Raw genomic sequence first — 24,426 nt, 5'->3', positions numbered from 1 at the left:
TGTCCCGGGATCCGATTCGAGACGACAGGAGGATTAATTCTAAGATGCCCCGGAAAAAAAAAAAAAAAAAAAAAAAAAAAAAAAAAAAAAAAAGGAAAGAAAGAAATCAATTCTATAGGGTACAATGCACGTCGATCGTTTCCACTGAATATAATCTTTCGTTTCACGTTCGATGGACCACGGTGAAATTCGTCTATTATGATTTCTCGCTACAATAAGGCTAATCAATCTTCGTTGACTGACAAACGTCAACCACTTGAATGATCGAATTGTCATAAATCGGTAATTGGATCTTTAAATAGCCGTCTAGTTCGGAATAATCGATGTTTATTTAGAAAGCTTATTTATTGGTAATACGATATTATTACGATATTATTTACGAAACTTTTTGAAGATTTTTTTGAAGTTTCAATTTGATCAATTTTGTACGAGAATTTGGGAAAGTACATGGATGAACGTGAAAGGGACAAAAAATGAGAATATTTTCTTTAACAAATCTTTTATATTTGCTAGACCTTGTCGAATTTGATGGATTATTCAATCTTTTCACAGTGTAATCTTTTTAACTATTATCTAAATTATGAATATTTAGTTTCTGTAAATAACTGAAAACATATATATATATATATATATATATATTTCTTGTTTGATACCAAGAACGCAGGAAATCATGAGGACACGAAAATAAATATTCTCTCAATTCTTTATTCTAAGCTTTATCGTTTTATCATACTATGAAACAGTTAAATAACATATTTTTGTATGACGAATACAAATTTCTCTAAATGTATGTAAATATATATTCCTTTGATTATTCGATCTATTTTATTCATTCAATCATTATTAATAAATATAATTATCGAAAATCTTCAATAACGAAAATCTAATCAATGATAAGGAAATGAAATTATAATATTGAAAATTTCTAATACGGCTATTCGGGGGAAATAAAACTTGTGCCACATTCAGTAGATCGTTCCCTTCACAGTCAGACATTTTCGCGTCGCGCCTTGGTGATTTCAACGCTCGATCAGACGAGACGTCCACTGAAACTTTATTGCTCTGAGGAGATCCCTCGAAACAGGAATCCTGCTGGCGACAATTAAAACACGGACTACTTTCGAAAAAGCATTTTTCTGGTGAAAGTGAAGCAGCTGGTTGCGTAATGATGAGACGCGAACAAAAACGAGAGCCATCACCTCGCGTCAGAGCTCTCTGAACCGTTAGAACCCAATTTTTTAGTGTGATCGTTTGTTTTACGACCCACGAGATTGGCAAAAGTGGAAATATTGTACGAATGTTATTATTGTTCGATCGACAAGCTGCACAATTAACGCTCTACTCGCGACTTGATTGCAACTTGGTCTAATTATTTCTTTCTTCTTTTTTTTGCATTCTTGTAATTGGTAGAACGAAATGGAGGAAGTGTTTTATTAGACGAAGAGAAGCATGAAAGAAACATCATTCGTATTGAGTTATTAGACAATATTAATTCGATTACTAGATGATGTTGTATAAAAATTCACTACCAGTCAAAACATTTAAAAATCATCATCTATAATAATATTAAAGTATTATATTATATTTATGTAATACATATACTATATTGTATTAATTCTTGTAATTAATTAATCACGTTGCATTAATTCATATATTAAAAACATAAATGTTTATTTATGTCGTAAAACAATGCTAAATCTAAAACACATACATACGTCTTCTAATAGCAATAACAATTTTCTTGCTTGCATCATTTATACATGTATAATAAATTAACATTACTTCATTGTATAATATAGCCAGAATATAATATGAAAGACATTTTTAGTTAGTTATACTTGGTGTAAGTTCGTTTGTTAATTAACAGTGGCCTTTTCCAAGAAATATGAAAAAACTAATTACTTTTCGATTATTTCGCGCAAAATCGTCTAGTCATTTAGCCAGGACTCTAATCTTTATGGTTTAATTATCAATATTTTACGGTTCGTGGGAAAAAACCCAATTTCCTAGTTCGCACCATTCCATTAACTTCTTTCAATTTTTCGTAATTATATGTTTCTTCTGTCTACATAATGTTTCATAAACTATTTTTTTCTTTTTCTTTTAATTTTATCTAACGAAACTTCTCTCTTTTTTTGTAAGAGGATTAACGATTTTTACATGCAGTTTAGCAGCTTTTTGCGCAGATCCAAGACGCAGATGGACGTTCTCTATCGCAATTTCAGTTCGTCGGACTTTCGAGACTTTATTCGCGGATAGGAAGAAGAGAATGTTAAGCCGTGGTTAATCTGCCACACGCGCGAGTTACATCTCACGCCTGAGGGAGATTATTCTTTGAACTATTACATGATTCGATTCGGGTTTAAAGGCCTCTGGTTTCGAAAAAGTTTGTCTTCGAATACGCCAAGCTTAGCCAAGAAAAGTGCTTACACTCTTTTATACCGGCACCGGTTAGATCACCAGTTTGATAAGAACACGTTGGGTGCAAGTAACCTCTCATAAAATCTCTCAATAATGTCGTTCCTTCGACGTGCCAGTTGTCAGTTTTGGATCGACTCGAACGTGTTTCATATTTTTTTTTTTTTTTTTTCTATTCGCGTGCAAACCAGTTTTCAATCTCCTTGCGCTACATTTTGATCATAGTATAGTCCCCAATTGGTGATCGATTGTTTGGAATAGTGGATTTATGGACTGCGAAGTTGATATAGCACTTATTCTCTTCGCGATTGACAATAAGTATGTTTCTGCGATAGATACAGTGGCTTGAGTACGAATACTTGTCACATGGTAGAAGTATTAATGTAATGAGAGAAATTTGAAAATATATATAGAAACATAGAATGTATATATAGAATGGGGGAAATATAGAACATATATACAGCTTTTTCTTAAAAGAAGAAAAAATTTTAATCAAGATGGATATTTCTTTTTTCTTTAAGAAGCAAAGAATTATCATGTCACACACAAAAGTATTTCAATGAAGATTATTAATATTCGTAAAACTTTAATTATTAACGAATAAGCACAACTACAGAACGACGTAGAGTATATTCGAACGACGTAGAATAATTACTAAATACCAAATATTAAAAAATATTTGAAAAATTTAAACAATTTTCGCATAATTTCTTCTAAAATTCCGCGTATCGAGCTTCACGAATACGGACAACAAGTATACCTTTTTAAACACTTCCATTACGGACCCACAATTTTGTTCTGCCTCTCTCTAGCAAAATCTTCGCGAATTCTCAAATAATTTCGAACGGGTGAAATTTCTGTGTACGAGTTTCGAAAGTTCTTCTCTCCTGCAAATGGAATCCTGCAATGATCCGCGACGTTATAACCCCGTCCGCACACGCGTGTCTTCGATTTCCTGAAGCAGCGTCGCGCTGAAAAAGTGTGTCGCAACCCAGATCCACGATGCTGCGACTGGTTTCACCGGAATTCGCGGCGCATCCTCCGTATTTCAAACACCGATCGGACGATTATCCTCGACTCGAGTTAATCCGCTGGCCGCGAACAGAGAAAGGACGTGGTTTCCGGCTTGACCGGTTCCTCGTCAAGAGTGAAAAGTCACTACTCCACGAACTGTTAACCTTTACAAACGATGATTATTTGTCGAACTTTTAACAAAAATCGAACGGAACCCAAGATTTTCATTGAATTATAATAAGACAATTGCCTTTATCTTTTCTGTTCAAGAAAACTGTTGTAAAGTACAGAATACTTTTTTCTTTCCTTTTTGGAGAAATTTATTTTCTCGAAAGTAGAAAAAAAATCCTAATCAAAGAGGAACATTTATTTTATTTTCAGAGAACAAAATTTATGGCGAACAGACTTTCTACAAAATGACAGTTTGTGATATTCTTGCGACGCAAGTTAACGTAGAACGAATATTTAGTACTTGAAAATTTCTTCTTGATGATCTCGGATCGAATATTAATCCATTAGGGATCAACCTTATTTTAACGTTGGTGTCAATTATCATACTTGATATTTTAATATTGTAATTGTACAAAAATAAATTCCTAGAAATATTCATTTGCTAGAAATTTTTTTGTCAAAAGCAGTATATATTTAATTGGAACTTCTTCCCATTTCCGACAACACTAAAAGTTTCTTATTTGCAGAGCAATGAAGACATTGTACTCATCAGGTCACAAAATACGGAATAACAAAGACACTGTATTTTATAACTTAAAAAGAAAAATGATCAAACAGGTCAAAAAGTTTCAGTTATTTTGCAACAGTTTCATTTTGTTTCTGTAAATAGTCGTTTTCAACTCAGTCATTTCTATCGGGCGATTTCATTTGAAAACAATGGCGGTAATAAATTTATCAAGATGAGCGAAATGTTTTTTTAATATTTCCGTGAAGATCCTAGTTTCTTCGATGCACTGCAATTTCTGAGATTGCGTCAAGGTTCTTGGTAATCGGTAATTGGTTTTCTTCGAGACACGGTTCGTTGGATAGTCCTCGTTGATCGAAGGCCTTCGCGATTTCCTCTATGTTAACGTGTCTCTCCTTGCACGCAGCATCTTTTGACACGAATGTTATTATTTCGTAATGTAATTGAACAGTGTCAGTTACAGATATTGTGAGGAGATCCTTTGTTAGGGAATTAAAAGAAGCATTTCCATCTCTTTACGATAAAAATTTCAAAACGTTGTTTAATTGAACTCAATTATTTCAATGCAGGTAGATTATCGTTGAACAAAATATCAATCACGAAAATATTGTAACACTTATAGAAACTTTTTTTATATTACGTGTATAGTAAAATTATGACTGTCTTGGTCAGATTCGAAACAGATCTAAAAATAAATGTATGAAGTTTTTGCTAAATAAATATCTTGCAACTTTTATATACATTTTTAGATTGTTTTCAGATTTTACCAATATAATCACAATAGTTATGTTCCTGAATTGTCACTGAAATTTCGAAATGTTTCGTATAATATACATGTACGTGTAAAAATTATTTTATGACAAGTGTTCAAGTACTTCTGTGAGCCACTGTATATCGAAGCAACAGCCTGTAAAAGAAATTAGCGGTGAAACGAGCGTGGAAGAGCGATCAAAGACAGTGATCGCTTTATTATCGAAAGTGGCAGAAACTCAAATGGACGCGATGGAATAGCTGTAATAGAAAGCGGGAGCAATGTTCAATCACTCGGTTCGTTACTTGATAATCGGATCGATGTAAATTATTCATGAGACAGACGTAATTTTGACTTACACTGCTATGTAATTCGAATCGAATCATTGGTTGAAAATCGGCGGACGGCTAATTGCAGATAGACGCAATAATTCAATGGAATATTGGTAGTTAAAATGGAAATTTAACGTTTGAATTATTCGGGATTTATATTATAAAACAGATTGTAGTCTGTGCGAAATTCCAGTGGTAAAACACAAACGTTACCCAATATTCATCTATTTGTAAGATTTATTTGTAAAATTTACTGCTTCCTCTAGATATTTTATCTTCGATTTCTAGTTTCATTTTTTAATTTGGTTATTATTGTTTTCCATTATTTGACAGATAAAACAAATAAATAAATAGATGAATAATCGAATACTATGATGTCCGAAAATTGACCTTTAAGTATTGCATATAAATCGTTTAAGAGACAATTTTTATTTCTCTCTCTCTCTCTCTCTCTCTCTCTCTCTCTTTCTCTCTCTTCCTACTTTTTTTACTTTTATTTTATATCTTTTATTATATATCTACTATTGTCCAATTACGTCTAGAATTCTTTATTACTAACATATAAAACAAGAACAACTGAATTTGATCTTTATTCGACACTTCCATGTACGTAAGAATAGTTGTGTGAGTTTCAATATCCATTAATAAGATTTATTCTATATTTAGTATTAATGCTAATTTGTAATATGATTATATATTACGTATATACCATTAGTTTGTTCTTATTTTCTTGAAAAGTAAATTTTTATTTCTTACGAGAAGCAAATAATTAATTTCTTCTGCGTCGCATTTGAATTTTAATTTTCGTTTCATTTCAATTGGTTTCAGTCGTCAAACTAGTCCAAAAAGTCAGAAACCATGTCAGTTTGCAACGTAGCGTGGCCAATGTCGGTTTCGCTCGTTTCTCGAAAATATCATCGGACCTTCTGTAATTAAAAAAAAAAAAGGAAGAAGCGCCAATAATTCACGGGTTTAGTGACCCGCTGGTGAAACTAGGCCTTCCACATCAGATTTGTTGAAATTTATCGTTCGTTGCCGGATGGTTTACCGACGTTTCCGGTTCGTTAAGCGTTCTCCGGAAGAAAGCCGATTCGATCGATGAAATTTTCACGAAGTCGCCACGAAATGGATCGGCGATCGATATTCTCCACGACCTCGTTCTCCATCGTAGATCGTTTGTTCTTCGTTTCAACGCGAATTTTTCTCCGAATTCTCTGCAACGTTCGAAGAATTTAGATGAAAGCAAGAAAACTAGATAAAGTAGATACTTTACAAAGTACTAAAGAAATTGCTTAGCATAAGAATTTATTGATAGTTACAGACGATGATCGTTCGTAAAAATTTGAAAGGACGAATGTATGATGCATTATATTATCTTCGTATAATATTAATCTACATATTTCATTTCTCGTTAGAGAAGACTATCTAGTTACTTTAATCTATCGTATTAATTATGCAGGTAAAATTTAAACATTCGTAGTCTAATTTAAAAAAGAAAAATTAAGCATTTACGTAGCAAGAAGTGACAAATTAGAAATTTATTACCCATTTCCGTTTTTATCCCATGAACCACAAAAACTATTAAAGAAATATCGTCGAACGCAATTACTGAGTAATTACACGAATATAATATTTTAAATGATATCAAGCAATTAAATTTTACGTACCGTAGCCGATCAAGTAAATTTCTTCGATATTTTTTAGCTTTCATTAAAATTTTAATAAAGGTAATGTCCCTCTTCGCATAACGAATATACTCGTCAAACATCCATAGCTAACATGAACTTAAAACGCGTAATTTATCGCGTAAGAGAGGAGAAATTAATCGTTCGTTTCTGTTTATGATGCAGTCGATTTCTATTAAATCGTTTCCCCCCCCCCCCCCCCCCGTGTGAATGACACAGTGTGGTGAACAACGATGGAGAAACTAATTGTAAGTGTTGTTCGTGACTAAGCAGCGAGCGTTTCTGACTCGCGATCCTGGGGATCGTTCCATACTTGTCTCGTCCTAGATCTTTCGAATTTTTTTCTTTTTTTTGGTTTTTCGCCTCGGCCCTCGATTTTGCAATCATTTTCGCCTCGATTTTCCGAGCGATAAAAAACGATGTTACAACGAAGTTGCTTATACAACGCTTCTAAAAAGCTAATTTCGAACAATCCTAAAAGGAACGAAGAATTGTAAATTATCTTTGAACATAGTCTCTGTTCTTTCGTACAATGAAAGAGCCGATCTCTAGAAATTTAACGCAAATAGAAATCATTCGAAAGGTTCGCAATGTCAGCCGAACAGGACATTTAAATTACCACTGTCGCGGGAAATCGAACGTCTGCCTTGTTGTGCAATAAAATTATTAACCGCGTGTAGAGTCTATGATCGCGGTGCTCGAGAAAATGATCGTCGTTGCGTCAATCATAGTGTCGTCTCGATCGGTAACTCCTAAACCTTGTCCACTCGAAAAATTTTCTTTTCCTTCGTGGTTACGAAAGCAAACAGTTGTTTGCTTTCACGGTAGCGATCTGAAGTTTCAATGAATAGTTTAGAAAATAGAACAGAGAACAACGTAACATTTATTAAATCGATTAAATGTTGTAGCTGATATTTCTAAAAGGGTAGAAAGAAATTTATGAATAAATGAATTCCCAACTGGTTCGCAATTTAAGGCTGTGTTATTTAACTTTTAATTTAAGTCACAGAGAGTATAACTTATACAACATAAAATAAAATTGTAACTACTAATGTTCTATGCTAATATTTTAGTGATCGAACAGTTATATATAATCTAACTTGGGACTTAATACACATCTTATTAAAATTTTTGCATTATGCTTTACACGCTTTGTCGAATCTCTGTAACGTCACTTAAAATGAAAGATACATTTCTTTTTATTTATTTATATATTTTATGTATTAATTATTATAGTATTGTTATATCATAGCAAGGAGTCTGGTTACTAATATCTTCGAAATCCAAGTAAAAAATTCTGAATAATCGTAATTTCTTCCTCCACGAGCAAAACATTGACGAAAAATCAGACCATGTAACAACGTAAAATGGAGCTCCTCATTTGCTTTGCTAATTGTCCTTATCTCAATAATCACGAAGAACTGTTGGCAGTCGAAAGTAAAAGCGTGGCAACGCGCGCGAATCATTGTGCAAGAAGTGCTCGCAAAACCATACCATATAATTGTTTACTTGGCAGGAAAAAAACTTAAAGAAAATTTGAAATTTATCGTGGAATTTTTCTCTATTCCCGAACGTTCTTCGAACAAACTTTTTTCGCAATTTTACCACGTCAGAGCAGACTGATTATCATTCCATGGCGTTGTGAATCAAAGCAAAGATCAATTAAGAACATGAGGATTTAACGAACTGCATGGAAATAATATGCAGAAAGAAGTTACGCGATACTTGAAAGATCCTTATTCTGCTTAGAAGCTATGAACGTTTCCTTTGTCCATTTTCTTTCCTTGATTTCTCGAGGCTGAATCATTGTCTGCATAACGTCACTGTTTGAACGAGGAAATTGATAATTGCTAGACTGTCGATGTTTGCGTAAATTCGTATAAAAAAAAAAAAAAACAGAAAAAATGAAACTCATGTAAAAATTCTTCATCTATAATATTAGGTATTATAGTGAGTAGTTTACTGTCTATATTTTACACATTTTACATCGCTAGACTGTTGATGTTTGTCCATTGAATTTAAGGATGCAATAATCTATAAAATAAACAGTGTAAAATATTTGAAAAAGAATACCTATTATGATATTTGGTAAATTTAAATTAACAAACAGAAATTTGATAAATTTGGTAAATTTTTATATGAATATCATTATTTTACTAGTGTTTGTAAAAACCTGAAAATTTTCAATTTAAACGCGGCTAAAAAAAAAAAAAAATAGAACTTGTTTCACGTACCAAATATTATAGTAAGTTCTTTATTAGATCTGACTAGAAAAATGAATCTAAATAGCGATTCGTTTCACCCGTTAAACGATATAACGAGCGCTTTACTTTGGACCATATATTTTATGTATTTCTACACATTATGAGCATTTTATATTTTCCATAAATATTCACTAATCTAGTAATTATCTCTTACTAACACTTCGTACGAATAAGTTAGAAAACCACTCATCCATCAAATACGTACTGTTATACCAATAATAGTGAAATGTACTGTGATTAAACGAAAATTCGTCACAGATAATATAATGATACTAATAACAATAAAATATATCGTGATCACAGGTAATAAAATTCTTCAGAGATAATAAAACAATACTAACAGTAATAATAATAAAATGTATTATGACCAAGCGAAAATTCGTCACAGGTAATATAGTGATGCTAACAGTGATAATAATAAAATAGGTTATGATCGAGCGAAAATTCGTCACAGGTAATGGTACTTAACAGTGATAATAATGAAACGTGTTCTGATCAATCGAAAATTCGTCACAGATGATATAATAATACCAACGGCAGTAATAATAAAATAACTCGTCACGGTGGAAGAGGAAAGGAAGATTGCACGGTGCAGAGTGCACCATGAATGGATATTTAACTAAAACGCCTGAAGCAGGAAACCTCGGCAGGGATTAGCATACAAGCAAACACGGTGATTGTGTAGAAAAGAGAGGCGTTAGAAATCCTTTCAAGGTCTGACTTTCTAATTCTCCGGGAGTTTTCGTCGCTCGTTACGTTGCCTACTTGCACGGCGCTCGTTCTGACGCCAACGAACTGGTTCCTCTAGAAAAATGCCCTTAAACGGTGACTATTGAGCTGCGTTCACGAAAGGAGCCAAAGTTGATCTCGTTTCGAAATTTTAACGCGGTTATATTACCCGTTTTCCAGGTGGAAATTTAACAAATCTGCGTGGTGACGAACGTTGCAAGCAATGTCGTCGTAGATTTGACATACTGACGTGTCACATAGAATATCTAGCTTTTCCAACGAATAAGCAGAATTAAAATAAGCAGACATTCAAGTATCGGATTAGGTTTGCCACGGATGAAAACCGCCTACCTAACTACGACAGATACAATCTACGACAGAAATGTGCTAAGTTTAATTTATAAATCCATGATATCGGTGAAATTTAACGTTTTAATGCCGGTTGGAATGTTTGCCTCTGTGTGATAATTTAATATATACTACCTGTAGATGTTCACCAGAATGTTCGAACACTTTATGATGTACTTACATTTATAAGCTATATGTTTTGCAGAGATTACAGAAATTGTGTAATCCATTTTACCATTGCACTTCAATATACAGTGAAACTACTTTTATACGTTTAAGATAATTAAGTTAATTAATTTTATATGTTTAAGGTTATTTATTACATTATTATTTCTTTTCTTTTTTGTTGAGTATATGTTTTCAATGAATATCTTGTAACTTACCGATGTCTCGTGTTACAGTGTGAAATTTCGAATATTTTAATATAACACGCACATATATGTGTATATAAAAAGGTTCTTCTGCAATAAATGTTCGAATATTTTCATGAGCCACTGAAAGTAGATCCAGCCAAACGCTATTTCCTTCCAATAAACAGCACGAAATTTCATTATAATTTCGCTGTAATTACTAAATTGTTAATGTTTACGCACAAAGAATATGAAATTTATGTTCTCGAAATATGTAAATATGCGCTAAAAATATGTATACGTACACACGAAATACATATATAAATTTTATTAGCAACTTATTCAACGTAGATGTATCTATAAATTTATTTTACAGATATTGTGTATAAAATAATATTATTTAAATTAGTATAAAGATGGTAAAAAGATATTTATAAATAGCATGTAACGTTGTTTGAACTGATGTTAAGGTATATTCTGCAATTTCGTTTTCACAAGTTTTGCAATTTCAATTCACAATGTCAATTCACTATTAGTCGTTGCACAAACTCGAATATAATGATAAATTTCCTTATTATACCGCAACGATACTTCAACGGACAATTACAGTTAACTCGTTAAAAATTCCGACACGAATTCTCTTTCATTGGCGTTTACCACGGCTCGAGCCCTATTATAGATCTTATCGATACTTTTCTTTATTGCATCACAAGGTTAATTGGCTAGAAAACGTCATACCGGCGACGTAATTCATAACTGGCTCTGAATTTTGTGTTTCAGCAAGAGCCGAGGCAGGAGCTCGATGCCAGCAACGGGAGCAACAATGGCGGTAGACCGAGATTCGTGCCTGTGACGGCGCTCGAGGACGTGCAAGCGGTTCGTTGCGCGGAATTCCACCCCCATGGAAAGTTGTACGCCGTGGGATCGAACTCGAAGACGCTGAGAATATGCTCATATCCAAAGCTTCACGATGTCAGGTGAGATAATGATTTTTCTCTCTCTTGTCTCTCAGATCCTTGTAAATTTCACGCTTTTTCCTCTTCGTTTTTTTATTCGTATTTTATGAATTAGTGAAATGAAATAATTTTGAGCTATTTATCGTTTTTTATGTTTCTTTTTCGTTGGAAATTTTGTAGAATAGTTAGTATTTTTTTTTTTTTTTTTTTTTTTAGATTAATCCGTGTTGCATACGTATTTTAAAAATAATACAATTTGAGAAAGTTCTTCAGGAAGAACGAAAAATTATTTGCAAGCTTGAAAGACGTTATTTTCATTCTATATATTAAAATACCTCTCTGATAATTTTAATATTTTCCTAACGCAGGATTGAATCATTTCAAATCGTAGTACTCTGAGAAATATATGTGTAATATTTTGTAGAATATATTCTTATGTGACTTTTTTTTATCAATTTCTTTCTTATTTACGAATGGTTAATTTGACGATTTAACTTTTCACAACGCATTTGATCTTTTTTTAAATATATGTCTTCCTCTCGACAACATCATTCATCAAGAACGAGTACTTTTTCTATCGCCATTTATTTGCAACTTTGTACCTACCATTATCGCACTTTCTTGCGTCCAGTCTCATATTTTATATAAAATACTTCTTTCTTGTACATGCGTAATATAAAATCGAGAAAGTAGGCTCGAAAAAAACAGAAACGCATTGGAATGAACAATTAGTAGACTTTTATACTTTTATCTCGACGATTCATCAAACTGGACTCTGCACGTCGTATTTCGAAATGGGATGTCGCAAAGAGAAATCTTTCGAAATTTACATTTGCTCGCGTGAAGAAGAAACGAAACGGGAGTGAAGGGCACAAGTGATTTATGTTGCTAGAATATCTGGAATCATCGTAAATTGCGGATTGTTGATAAAATTATCGTTGCGCTTTTCGCACAACACTGGAACGATTAGTAAGTAAACGAAACACATCTCGATCATCGATTTGTATTCAATCGAATTTACATTTGACAACTATGAATCTAAATTATTTATTGCAATACAATGTTTTGCAATGCAAAAATACATTTCAGAAGCATTGCCTGTATTTTATCCTTTTTAGTTTTAAGAAAATTACATTTCTATTTTATTTTAATTTTTTAGTTTAATTGAAGATTTATTTACTGTTATTAAGATTGGATACAATAAATATAATAAAAATATTATTTATTCTAAATTAGAATTAATCTAATATGATAAGAAATTTTAAGAGTTTGCTTGATATTTTTCGTCACCATTGTCGTCCATCTAAGTTATAATATTCTGAAATTAAAAATGGAATTATTAAAAATATTATTATTACAAATTATTATATATTATATTACTATTATAAAAGATAATATTATTTTATTATATTTTATAATAATGATGTTAGATTAAATTTGTGTAATATTGCATTGTAACTCAACTATTATATATTTGGTCCTTCATGAGTTAATATTTTTTGATATTTCTTAGAATTATCTTTAGACGATGCACTAAATTTGCAAATTTTCTCCGCATGGAGAAGAAGAAATTGACGCAGCATCATCACAGTCCTTTACAACGCTATATTTATAGAATTGTGCACGAGTCGTCGTTGAGCGGGCTAATTTAACGCAAGCCTGCTGACTTAACGAACGACGGAGGCCTTCATACCAAACGGAGCATCCCTCGATCCTTCATGCGATTCTTTTATTGTTCGCTATTTCGCGATTTCGCGATTCAATCTCTCCTTCTCTCTCCCACTGCCCATCTTTGAATGAACTTCAATCGAAATTTCAGAGCAGAACCGTGTATTTTATCATTCCAGTTGATGACACGGCTCGCTGACTATGATTTCAGTTCCTCGTTCGTGACACATAAAACGACCGTTTGACAATGCACCAAATTTTTTTATCTAAATTATATCAAGAACATATTTTTAATGGCAATTTATTATTTTTTGTATTTGGTTTTTTCTGACAAAGATAATAATAATAAAATAAAATTAACTGGAAATTTCAAAATTAAGAAATCCAATCTTAAATTGTTATAATTTCCGGTAGGTATTCTAAAAAGAGTACGGTACCCATCGCAATAGATAAAAGTCTCTATCTAATTCCTATTTTGAAATTATTCCCAGCTTTGCGTAAACTTTATTACTGCACTTTATTAATAAATTTATTCCAGCGAAAAGTAAAAGTAGCTGTATTTATCCGATGATAGAAAAACCGTGTTTCTGAAAGATCTTGCAGTTACCTTCGAGAAGGTTTCTAGGTTAGAAAGTATATTCGATAATCATAACGATCTGCTAATGAAAATTAATATTGCTGGCAACAACCGTTCAATGTTTTTTATAGAATAGAACTAATTGCTTGGTAAATTAGACTAGGGATAAAATTTTCTCGGTAATGTTTTTAATTATTTCATAAAGTTTTTCATTCGAGTACAAGCGAAAATTTCACCGTTCTGGATTTTCAGGTTTCTCAAATGTTCACCTCCTTTCAGTTTCATTTCATTCTTTCAATAACTTGCAAAAACCTCGTCAAGGTAAGCAACTTTTTATATAATAAATAGATATGTTATTTCTGCTTTAAACGAATAAATCTTATAAACGAATTTATTACTCTAATTACAAGAAATTGGATTAGTTTATAATATAATAGTTCAAGTATATTACTCTTGAAAGTTGTAAGAAAAACAGGTTAGTTAAACGAATTTCTCAGATCGGGGAGAAGGAATCTTAAATTTCAAACATTATGAGAAATATCGGATGAAAAGAAAGTATTAATGTTATTTTTGCTAATCATTGAATAGAAATTGTAATTTTACAAAATTATTCATGTGTGAAGTTAATTTATAAATATCTTTACAATATTCAAAATACATTTAGAAAAACATGTACAATTCTAAACAGTTTGCGTAACACGTACCGAGTTCTGTTTATATCCAGTCTAAAAGTTGCAACGTGGAACCATTCTCTTCTGTAATATGTAAGTTTCTATAATTAATATAATTGAACTCTACACCGAACTTAAAGATTACTCTTTCCTTCTCTAATCTCCTGTAATTCGCAATTTTGCCTAAAAATTTGCTTGCAGGATTATCCTTCTCTGCGTGATGCGTATAATTTTCTATAATCTTAATTCTATTCATATGCAGTTTCAACATTGCACTTTCATAACACACTACATTATAAAATAAATCAGTTGCATCTTCAATTACTCGTAAATTCGATTTACGACGAACTTCTTCCTTATTATCATTAATTCGACAAGCCAATCAAAAATCGTATCGTTAAAAACACACAGTTTCCTCGAGCACGGCAGGAAACAACAGAACCTTTCTCCAACTTCTCTTCCTCGAAATCGTTCTTCCAAAGCCTTTCGATCTATACCCCGAAACTTTCCTCGAAACACCAATTCCTCGATTACTCAGCCACTTTCTTCCACGTCTTTAGAATTCACGCGGAATTCGACGAGAGGCAATCAACGCGAGACTCGAGTTGACAAAGAAAAGGACAGTAAAACGTGTAGAGAATCTTCGACGTATCTGTCATTTTCGATCCATCCGTCAAGATATCCGTGTTTCTGATAACGAACAACCGTTTCACTCTGTCTCTACGTGTAAATTGGCTATCTGGAACGTAATGAACGTCTCGGACGTCTTGACAGCGGTTGATTGATAAGCGACAGCGTGCCTCTTCGTTCGTCGCGGTGTGTTCCGTAACAGAATTATCCGTGACAATTCTTTCTGACACTGGTGAACTGCGGATTTTCGTGCAATTGAAACAATTACTCCCCCCTGCAATCTACGCTCATAAGTCTTTCGCCATTCCAATTGAGACATCACCCAGCTTTCGTTCACGAAACCGTGAAATTTTCACTTTTCATTTCTCGCTTCTTTTTGCCGACTAAGAAGTAGCTCACGTTTTCCTCGTCAATATGGAGGCTAAAAAATGTCCCGAGAAAAACACACAGCTATCATACATATTTTATACCAACGGGCGTTCCAGTTTCACAAAAAGGAAGCCCGCGATTTCCACAAGTTGCTTCTTCGAATTCACCGATTGAACCGCGTAGTATCGACGTTGCGCAGAAGTTTCATCCTCGCGGAGAAAGTGACGCGTGCACGATCGTAACGGAGCAATCGAGAATCTTCGGTTCGATTCCTCCGGGTGTGATTGCCGGTCTGTCGGCAATTTCGAGCACGCGATTCTCGCGTTTCCACGCGAAGAAAGTGAAACAGAGAGAGACGAGAATGGGGAGAAGAAGGAGACGCGCCGAGGATCGAGGTTCGATCGACGATCGGACGTACTAGGAAAAAAGAAAAAGAAGAAGAACACGTCTGCTAATTAAAATCGAACGTAAAAAGGCGGCCGACGTGAAAGCGGCGCCGCTCCTGTTTTAAAATCGCATCGACGATCCACTCCCTCGTTTCCACGACCGAAACGCGAATCCACGGCGTTAAGCGTCGCTCCGTTTAATTAAGAACGGTGCGCAATCGCAGCCGGGGCTGGGAACCAGAAGGAAAACGAGGTTGAAGGAAAGTGACGCATGAGAATCTCGTACCGTTGCTGGATAAAACGATGTCGATGATTATTTTGATCACTAGGCAGTTGCACGTGTGAGATAGCCTTGAGAAAAGTTTCAACGTTTATAGCTTTTGCGAATACAAGGTCCAATTGAAATCTTTAAGTCCAACGTTGCTGATCATCTTTTCAGCTGTTTTTCATACGATTGGCAGATTGTCTGTTTCACCATTAGAATCTTTCAAATTAAAATTTAATATATTTATTATGGTGTAATGTAATATAAATATATAAATATATATAAATATATTCAAATATAATGATAAATCATTGCTTGATCCTTAATGCATCAGAATACTGAAATTTATAACCCAATAGTAAGGAATTTATAGTGAAACACAATTTTATATCAAGCATTTAAATCGAAGTGTAGATCGATCGTTTAATAACCAAGACAGTTGATATTTATGACGTCGAGATGGAAAGTTGGATGAAAAACCAGTAAACAAGAGTGAAACGATTTGTAGGCTAGATGATTCTCTCTGGTTGTTTTGGCGATACTTGCGCGATGAAACGGAACAAACGTATTCCAGTTGTGCGATGAAAAACAATGAGAAACGATTATTGACGCTCGAATGAATTTGTTTCTTCAGAGAGGATCATCAGACGTATCAGCCCACCGTTCTCTTCAAGAGAACGAAACATCACAAGGGTTCGATATATTGCCTGGCGTGGACACCGGATGGACAGCTGATGGCGACCGGAAGCAACGACAAGACTGTCAAACTGATGCGCTTCAATGCCGATACATCAAATCTCGAAGGTAAATTTTTGCTCAGATTACTTAAGCTTGTTACTTTGTCTTATTCTTTTAAACATTTGTCAGAACTTTCACAGTTGTTACATCAATTCCTCTCAGGAACTACTCTTAATGTGTCTGTCATTTAATTTCAACTTCCTACTTGTTACTCTCTCGTAAAGTGTGATAACTGTTGCGTAATAAAAAAAAAAAAAAACTATCATCTCGAAACACTTTCTCTCTTTGATGCACCGGCGAGAGGATGAATTAACTTGTCACGCGGATTTTCAATTTCGAGGATACAAAAATTTCCTTATTTACGAATTTCCTATGCTTGTAGTATAATTTATGAAAAACATAATGTATGTATATCACATCTTTTAAAATATACAGATCATTTTCACTTCTGTATTACGTCTGATGTATTAAATTCAATTTGAAATTGAAATCACGATAGATATATTTCTCGATTAAGGGCTCTGATTAACACCAATGATTGCAACACCAATAATATCGTGTCTCTTTCAGGACAAGAAGTCGAGCTAACGATGCACGACGGTACTGTTCGCGATCTGTGCTTCCTCGAGGACACCTCGAACAAGTCGAGTCTGTTGATCAGCGGAGGTGCCGGCGATTGCAAGATCTATGTCACCGATTGCGCGACAGGCACACCCTTTCAAGCTCTGAGCGGTCACAGTGGCCACGTGCTCACCCTTTACAATTGGGGTGGTGCGATGTTCGTCAGCGGATCACAGGACAAGACTGTCAGATTTTGGGATCTTCGAACGAGAGGTTGCGTGAACATGGTCACGCCAGCCACGGTACCTGGTAGCAGGGTTAGTTCAGTTCCTCTTCGACGGCGGTCATGTTCTTTTATAGAATGCTTAGTGAATAATCTGATTGTCGAGTGGTATCGGTTGATTTTGAGAACATTTCTGATTTTCTGCAAGACAATCTGTTGACGATACAAACACACAAAGTGATACATTGTTTAATATATAATATGAACGTCCGATTTACTATTTAGTTTCGTAGATAACTTGTTTGATATGTTATGTAACGAGTACTCGTACTCGTCGCGCAAAGAAAAATCACTTTAGAATATTTCGAGATCACCGCACGATGAAATGAAAAAAAAAAAAACAGCTACATTTATTCCGTCTATCCACAGTTTAATATTTTTGTATCACTCGACCGTCAGATTCGTCAATCTATTTCTTAATTAGTGCTTTCCTCCTGTCATCGGTCCTGATTGGAGAAATTCTTTCCCGCCCAGGCAATACAATACGAATATGACACGATCGATGTCATATCTTTTAATCTCCAAATTTATCGACATTATCGACTAAAAATATTTAATAAATTGATCACTCGTAAATCAATACGGAAAGGATTTCTATAATTCATAACGCAACCAGCATGCACCGACGACATCGACTTTTCTGTTGTTTGAGTTACGTTTTTTCGCCCGACGTCCGATAAAATTTCGACCCACGTTTTTTTGAATCGCACTCGATCATCCCTCCCCACCATCACAAATCGCATTTCTCTCTTTCTCTAGTTCACACACACTCTCTCTCTGAGTCTTCATCTCAGGATCGAATTTTTATCGGACGTACCCTAAAATATGATCGGAACGGAATCAGTATCGCGTGTCTGATTAGCATTTGATCCCGTTGCAGGTCGGCAGCCCGGTAGCTGCGCTTTGCGTCGATCCATCCGGACGTCTTCTGGTGTCCGGTCACGAGGACAGCAGCTGCGTCCTCTTCGACATCCGGGGCGGCAGAACCGTGCAATGCTTCAAGCCCCACGCTGCTGATATCCGAAGTATACGCTTCTCGCCTTCTGCATACTACTTGCTCACCGGTGGTTATGACAACAAACTCGTTCTGACTGATCTACAAGGTAAATTGATGTTACCTTGATAGACAGGCAAATTTATGCTGCTTTAGTAGGATCATGCGTGACTAAATTGGTATAAATGAAACCGCTTCTCCGGAATTATCATTGAAGTTGGCAGAAATTTAATTTATTTTCTGGAATTGACATTTAGTCGATAATTTCTCTTTTGGAATTATTCTTTAATCGGTGGAAATTCAATTCGTTCTTTAGCAGTAGTATAACGTTGTTCTCTAATGTATTTTGCTATTGCTTATCTTCTACTGCAATGAGTTTATTTATATGTTTCGTGAAAAAATTATTCAACTCCCTAAAAGGGATAAACATAAAAAATTACAAATCGATCCCTAAATACGTATTTTCTTTGATGATGACTGGGAAATGTCTTGTTTCAAACGTAGGATATCATGAAATATCATACTCATTTACATCGCAACTTACAAATATTTTCTAGTATTATTAAAAAGAAAGAAGTAGTTTAATTTAGACTGAGACATTCTGTACAATTTAGTCTAGTAATAAAATGATGCATATTGAATTGTGTTGGTAATATCTTTACTTTTTGCAGGTGATTTAACGATGCCCTTGCCGAGCGTGGTAGTAGCGCAACACCAAGACAAGGTTATTTCCGGTCGATGGCATCCGACGGAGTTCTCGTTCCTCAGTACTTCCGCTGATAAGACAGCGACTCTGTGGGCTCTGCCGCCTGTCTAAACACGTCGATAACACGCATTCGTTACACTTACTTTCAGGAACGATCAGGCTTATACTCAATCACGATCGTTCGTTCTTCCCCCTTGTTTAAATCAACACCACGAATTAATTACTTTCTTTCTTTCTCTATGTATAACGAAGACGAAATCGAAAGAGCAATCAAGCGACACTGAATTTCATTTTTTTTCTTCTTTTTTTTTTTTTTTTAACAGTGAGACGTAAATTTCTTTTTTTCTTAATCCACGAAAGAAATCTGACAATGAGTGGAAAGATCGTCGCCGGACACGCGAGAACGAGCGATCGTGAACGTGTATCGACGCGGAGCGGTGTTGGAACAGGAAGGAAAAGTTCATCACGCGTTCGAGTGTAATTCAACCATGACCAATTAAACCTTCTTGAGGCGCTGCAGTGGGGCTCGGTCGAGCGTGATCGAGACACAGCGCGCGACGGCACGTGCGAGAAACAATTACAATCACGCCGAGGAATATTGTTAACGCGCGTTATTAAGTAAACGTTACACGCTTCGAGAGCCTCGAACGAGAATGAGTGAAAGTGGATTTTCGCGTAGAGACGACGCACCGAGCGTATCTAATCGTTTATCAACGACGGCGAATCGTCCGTTAGGAATCATAAGACTGCGGAAGAATCGACAAGAAGACCTTTCGTCAATGGAGATACTTAATACGAGTCGAGTCACGACATCGTTCACAAAGTTTTCTCTTTTCTTTTTTTTTCTTCTTTCTGAAAGCAACATTTTATAACGAGAGAGAACAAACGATGCGACGACACGCACGCTGTCGTCGCGAGCGTATTTCTTTGTAGACTCATCGTATAACGTTTGTCTCTCTCTCTCTGTCTTTTTCATAGAGTTTCTTCGCGGTCGTGTGTTTTGTCCCGGTGTACATACGTTTAGTGATAGAATTGAAGAGTGATGATCCGCCGGAGACGGAAACCCGTATGCTCCCGATACACGCGCAATATCCGCTCTTCGTATGTTTTAGATTCTGAATGCTCTCTCTTAGTACTCTTCGTTGCGAATAACACCTTCTAGATTTACGTTGCCGCTCAAACGTTTGGAGCATCCTTTACTTCCCGAACGAAACAAGCCTCTTCGTTATATATTTGTTTCGAGAAAGAAGGGCACATCGTTGAGTATGATTATATGAAACCTTTCTAGTATAAAAAAGACAATGTCACGAACGAACTATTTATTTCTTTTGAAGTTTTAACGCGTTTCAAATTTTTTAGCGGCAATATTCCTATGAATAATATTTGTAAAATCTACGTACAACATCGATCGATTATCGTTTGCTTATGTCTTTTATTTTTTCTTCGTTTTTTTTTTCTTGCTTTTCTTTCTTGTTTGTCCATGTTTCTTTTTTCTACTTTTATTTAAATCGTTCACAAAGCGTTTTATTTCCCATAAAAAAAAAGAAAAAAAAAAGAAAAAAAATATCGTCGTCCCTGTCTTATCGATCCCCCGAAGTCACGCCAAATATTCGCATGTTACGTATATTATAATATATTAGATATCTATTTCATATTAAGAGGAACATATACGTATGTACGCTCATTATTAATCGCTATTTTTTACCAAGACGATACGACGAGAAACAGAATTCTTTCCGAGCGTGTCGGAAAGACTCGGAACGAAGGAACTGATTGGTTCCGTTACGACGCGATAAACGTAGCACGATAAGCGTGGCGGACGAGCAAGCTTTACGGTTTACGTTGTCGCTTGTCGCAATCGCCAAAGCTGTCGGATTAGCCCTAGAAAATTTTGGGGAAAAAAAGAGGGAGGAAGCATCGCCGCTGCTCGAGACACCGGCGACGAAACGAATCGCAGTTTTTTTTTTTCTTGTATATAACGCGCACGTTTCTTCGAGTTATTCGTCTGATCAAGCGCCACACACAATTGTGTCTCTCACCTTTCGTTTCCGTTTCAAGACGAAGATTAATCCCTAAGTACTATCGTTGGGATAGATTATTGGAATTTTTGTGTATTTCATTTTATTTCGTATTCTATTTTCGTAGTCTTCGACAGAGATTAGTAACAAAGTCGAGTCAAATTGAAAATTTCAAAATTAAGCGATCTACTTTGGGATTTGACGTTCTTTGTGACAGAAGTCAAGAGTAACATGAAATTACATTAAAAATTGCAGAATTGAATAATTCACGATAGAGAATGTAATGATGTTAAACTTAAATTTAATTGAAAATTTCAAGCTTAACAGTAAGTAAAGCCTAAATTGTTGTAATTACCAAAGTTCAATGATTATTGACTACCATTTTACCAGCTCAATGATTATTGACTACCATTGATTACCACTTAGGGGTTAACAAAGTAAGAAGCATCGTCTGTCTCTTTATGCCTGTCGTCCATGCATCTAGCAATTATAAATCGCACCGGATAATCTTTTATATGCACATGCCTGAATGCAAAAGAGAAAACAAGAGACGGATTAGTGGAACTAATGCTGTGAGAAGTAGCAAACGTTACGGGAACGCTATCTTTAAGCAATCTGAGAAGTGAATACAGTGAAGCCTTCTTTACGTAAACCTCTGTATTTCGAATAAATATCTTAATATTATTATCAAGACGGAATGTCTGTTGGTAACTAGAAAATCCTTTACGCGAACCTCTATTTTTCGAGTGAATATCTTAATATTCGACACAGAATGGCTACTAGTAGCTAGCTAGAAGATCCATCTGCTCCTAACAGACGTTCCATTTTAGTGACGATACGTGAAGATATTCGAGAAAGAGAGCCTTACGTACGAGAGATTCGACTGTATTCGAAGAAAGGAGAAGAAAGTTATCGTGCTTCGTGACAGAAGTGATATTCCGTTCCCGTGCACGAGACGCTGCCTCACGATCGATCATTTCGTTTCATTCGTGACGCGTAGGCTGCGTTCTTTGCGATTAATCGATGAAGAGCTCGGTCAGAGGAGAAGGAAAGGGAAAGAAACGAAGCGTCCGCGAGAATGCGTGCGAGCATCTGCTTCCGTGTAGCAATTTGTCGTGCCTTCTGTCGTGACTGCTTTCGGCGATTCGCACCTATTTTTATATTTTTTCGTGTCCACCCCCTCGACTTCTCCCCCATTTCCATTATCCTTGACTCTTTCTCTTTGTCTACCCACCAGTTTCGAGATATTAGAAATCATTCGACGATCGTTCGACGATCCTCGAGAAATACCTTCATCCCATCGAGAGAAAAAAAAAAAACTATCGTAAAACGCTGAAATAAAATGTGAAAAAAAATTTTCTTTGCTATCTCGTACGATAATTTACCGTATCATAATATAAATATATATATATATATATATACATAATGGTATACATATAGCATAACTTATAACTTTGTACTTTTCCTGTAGATACGACATAATACTGTCACGTCTAATTTAAACAATAAAATTTACGTTATTAAACGATGAGCATTTCTCCGGTATGTCCTTTTCACTTCGCTACGATTGCGATATGGTATCTTGTGAAAAACATTTAAAAGAAGATTAAACTACTATAGAAAATTTTAACTACCATAGAAAATCTCACAAATTACTGTCTTCTGTTACATACAAAAAGAAATTGAGAATCTTGAAATCTGTTTGAAACACGTCACCGATAGTTAAAAGAAAATTAAACTACTATAGAAAATTTTAACTACTATAGAAAATCTCACAAGTTACTATCTTCTGTTACATACGAAAAGAAATTGAGAATCTTGAAATCTATTTGAAACACGTCGCCGATAGTTAAAAGAAATAGTTAAAAGAAGATTAAACTACTATAAACAATCTCACAAATTACTATCTTCTGTTATACACAAAAAGAAATTAAGAATCTTGAAATCTGTTTGAAACACGTCACCGATAGTTAAAAGAAAATTAAACTACTATAGAAAATTTTAACTACTATAGAAAATCTCACAAGTTACTATCTTCTGTTACATACAAAAAGAAATTGAGAATCTTGAAATCTATTTGAAACACGTCGCCGATAGTTAAAAGAAATAGTTAAAAGAAGATTAAACTACTATAAACAATCTCACAAATTACTATCTTCTGTTATACACAAAAAGAAATTAAGAATCTTGAAATCTGTTTGAAACACGTCACCGATAGTTAAAAGAAAATTAAACTACTATAGAAAATTTTAACTACTATAGAAAATCTCACAAGTTACTATCTTCTGTTACATACAAAAAGAAATTGAGAATCTTGAAATCTATTTGAAACACGTCGCCGATAGTTAAAAGAAATAGTTAAAAGAAGATTAAACTACTATAAACAATCTCACAAATTACTATCTTCTGTTATATACAAAAAGAAATTAAGAATCTTGAAATCTGTTCGAGACACGTTACCGATAGTTAAAAGAAAATTAAACTATTACAGAAAATTTTAACTACTATAGAAAATCTCACAAATTACTGTCTTCTGTTACATACAAAAAGAAATTGAGAATCTTGAAATCTGTTTGAAACACGTCACCGATAGTTAAAAGAAAATTAAACTACTATAGAAAATTTTAACTACTATAGAAAATCTCACAAGTTACTATCTTCTGTTACATACAAAAAGAAATTGAGAATCTTGAAATCTATTTGAAACACGTCACCGATAGTTAAAAGCAAAAGAATAGCTTCGCTGAATAAATTCTCTGGTCGGCACGATCAAAGAAACATCAAGAAAGTTACTCGATCATCAGCCTGGTAATAGACACAATCAGTAAAACCAATTATCCTGCTCGAGTGACGAGAGGATGGCCAGGTATTTGGATCGTCGACTTTCCGAAAATCTACAATAATCACTGGGCAATCATGTAATCTTCCACCCGCATGTTTTACGCGGTCAAACCATTGCTACACCGTAGGATTCTCTGAGCCAACGCTCTAGTTTACGAAACTTCATTTCATTTAA

At 34.6% G+C, this 24,426-nt stretch overlaps 1 protein-coding gene across 5 annotated transcripts in view; it reads left to right on the top strand.

Annotated features, from left to right (window-relative positions):
* LOC122535298 (WD repeat-containing protein 47) overlaps positions 1-22,935 on the top strand; it is a 101,798-nt gene extending 78,863 nt beyond the window's left edge. For 4 of the 5 annotated variants that reach the window (XM_043666721.1, XM_043666717.1, XM_043666719.1 and 1 more), the window contains exons 7-11: positions 11,369-11,565; positions 16,745-16,914; positions 17,419-17,726; positions 18,555-18,795; positions 19,358-22,935. In XM_043666721.1, the coding sequence (XP_043522656.1) occupies positions 11,369-11,565; positions 16,745-16,914; positions 17,419-17,726; positions 18,555-18,795; positions 19,358-19,503 (1,062 nt within the window). In that variant the 3' untranslated portion in view covers positions 19,504-22,935. The remainder of the gene's footprint in view (positions 1-11,368; positions 11,566-16,744; positions 16,915-17,418; positions 17,727-18,554; positions 18,796-19,357) is intronic. The other variant, XM_043666718.1, reaches the window with a different exon arrangement.
* Positions 22,936-24,426: the final 1,491 nt, after the last annotated feature.

The sequence above is a fragment of the Frieseomelitta varia genome, unplaced genomic scaffold, assembly GCF_011392965.1.
Source record: "Frieseomelitta varia isolate USP_RPSP 00005682 unplaced genomic scaffold, Fvar_1.2 scaffold_696, whole genome shotgun sequence".
Classification (NCBI taxonomy): domain Eukaryota; kingdom Metazoa; phylum Arthropoda; class Insecta; order Hymenoptera; family Apidae; genus Frieseomelitta; species Frieseomelitta varia.
The sequence above is the reverse complement of the archived record's forward strand: the minus strand, read 5'-3'. Positions and strand labels throughout refer to the sequence as shown.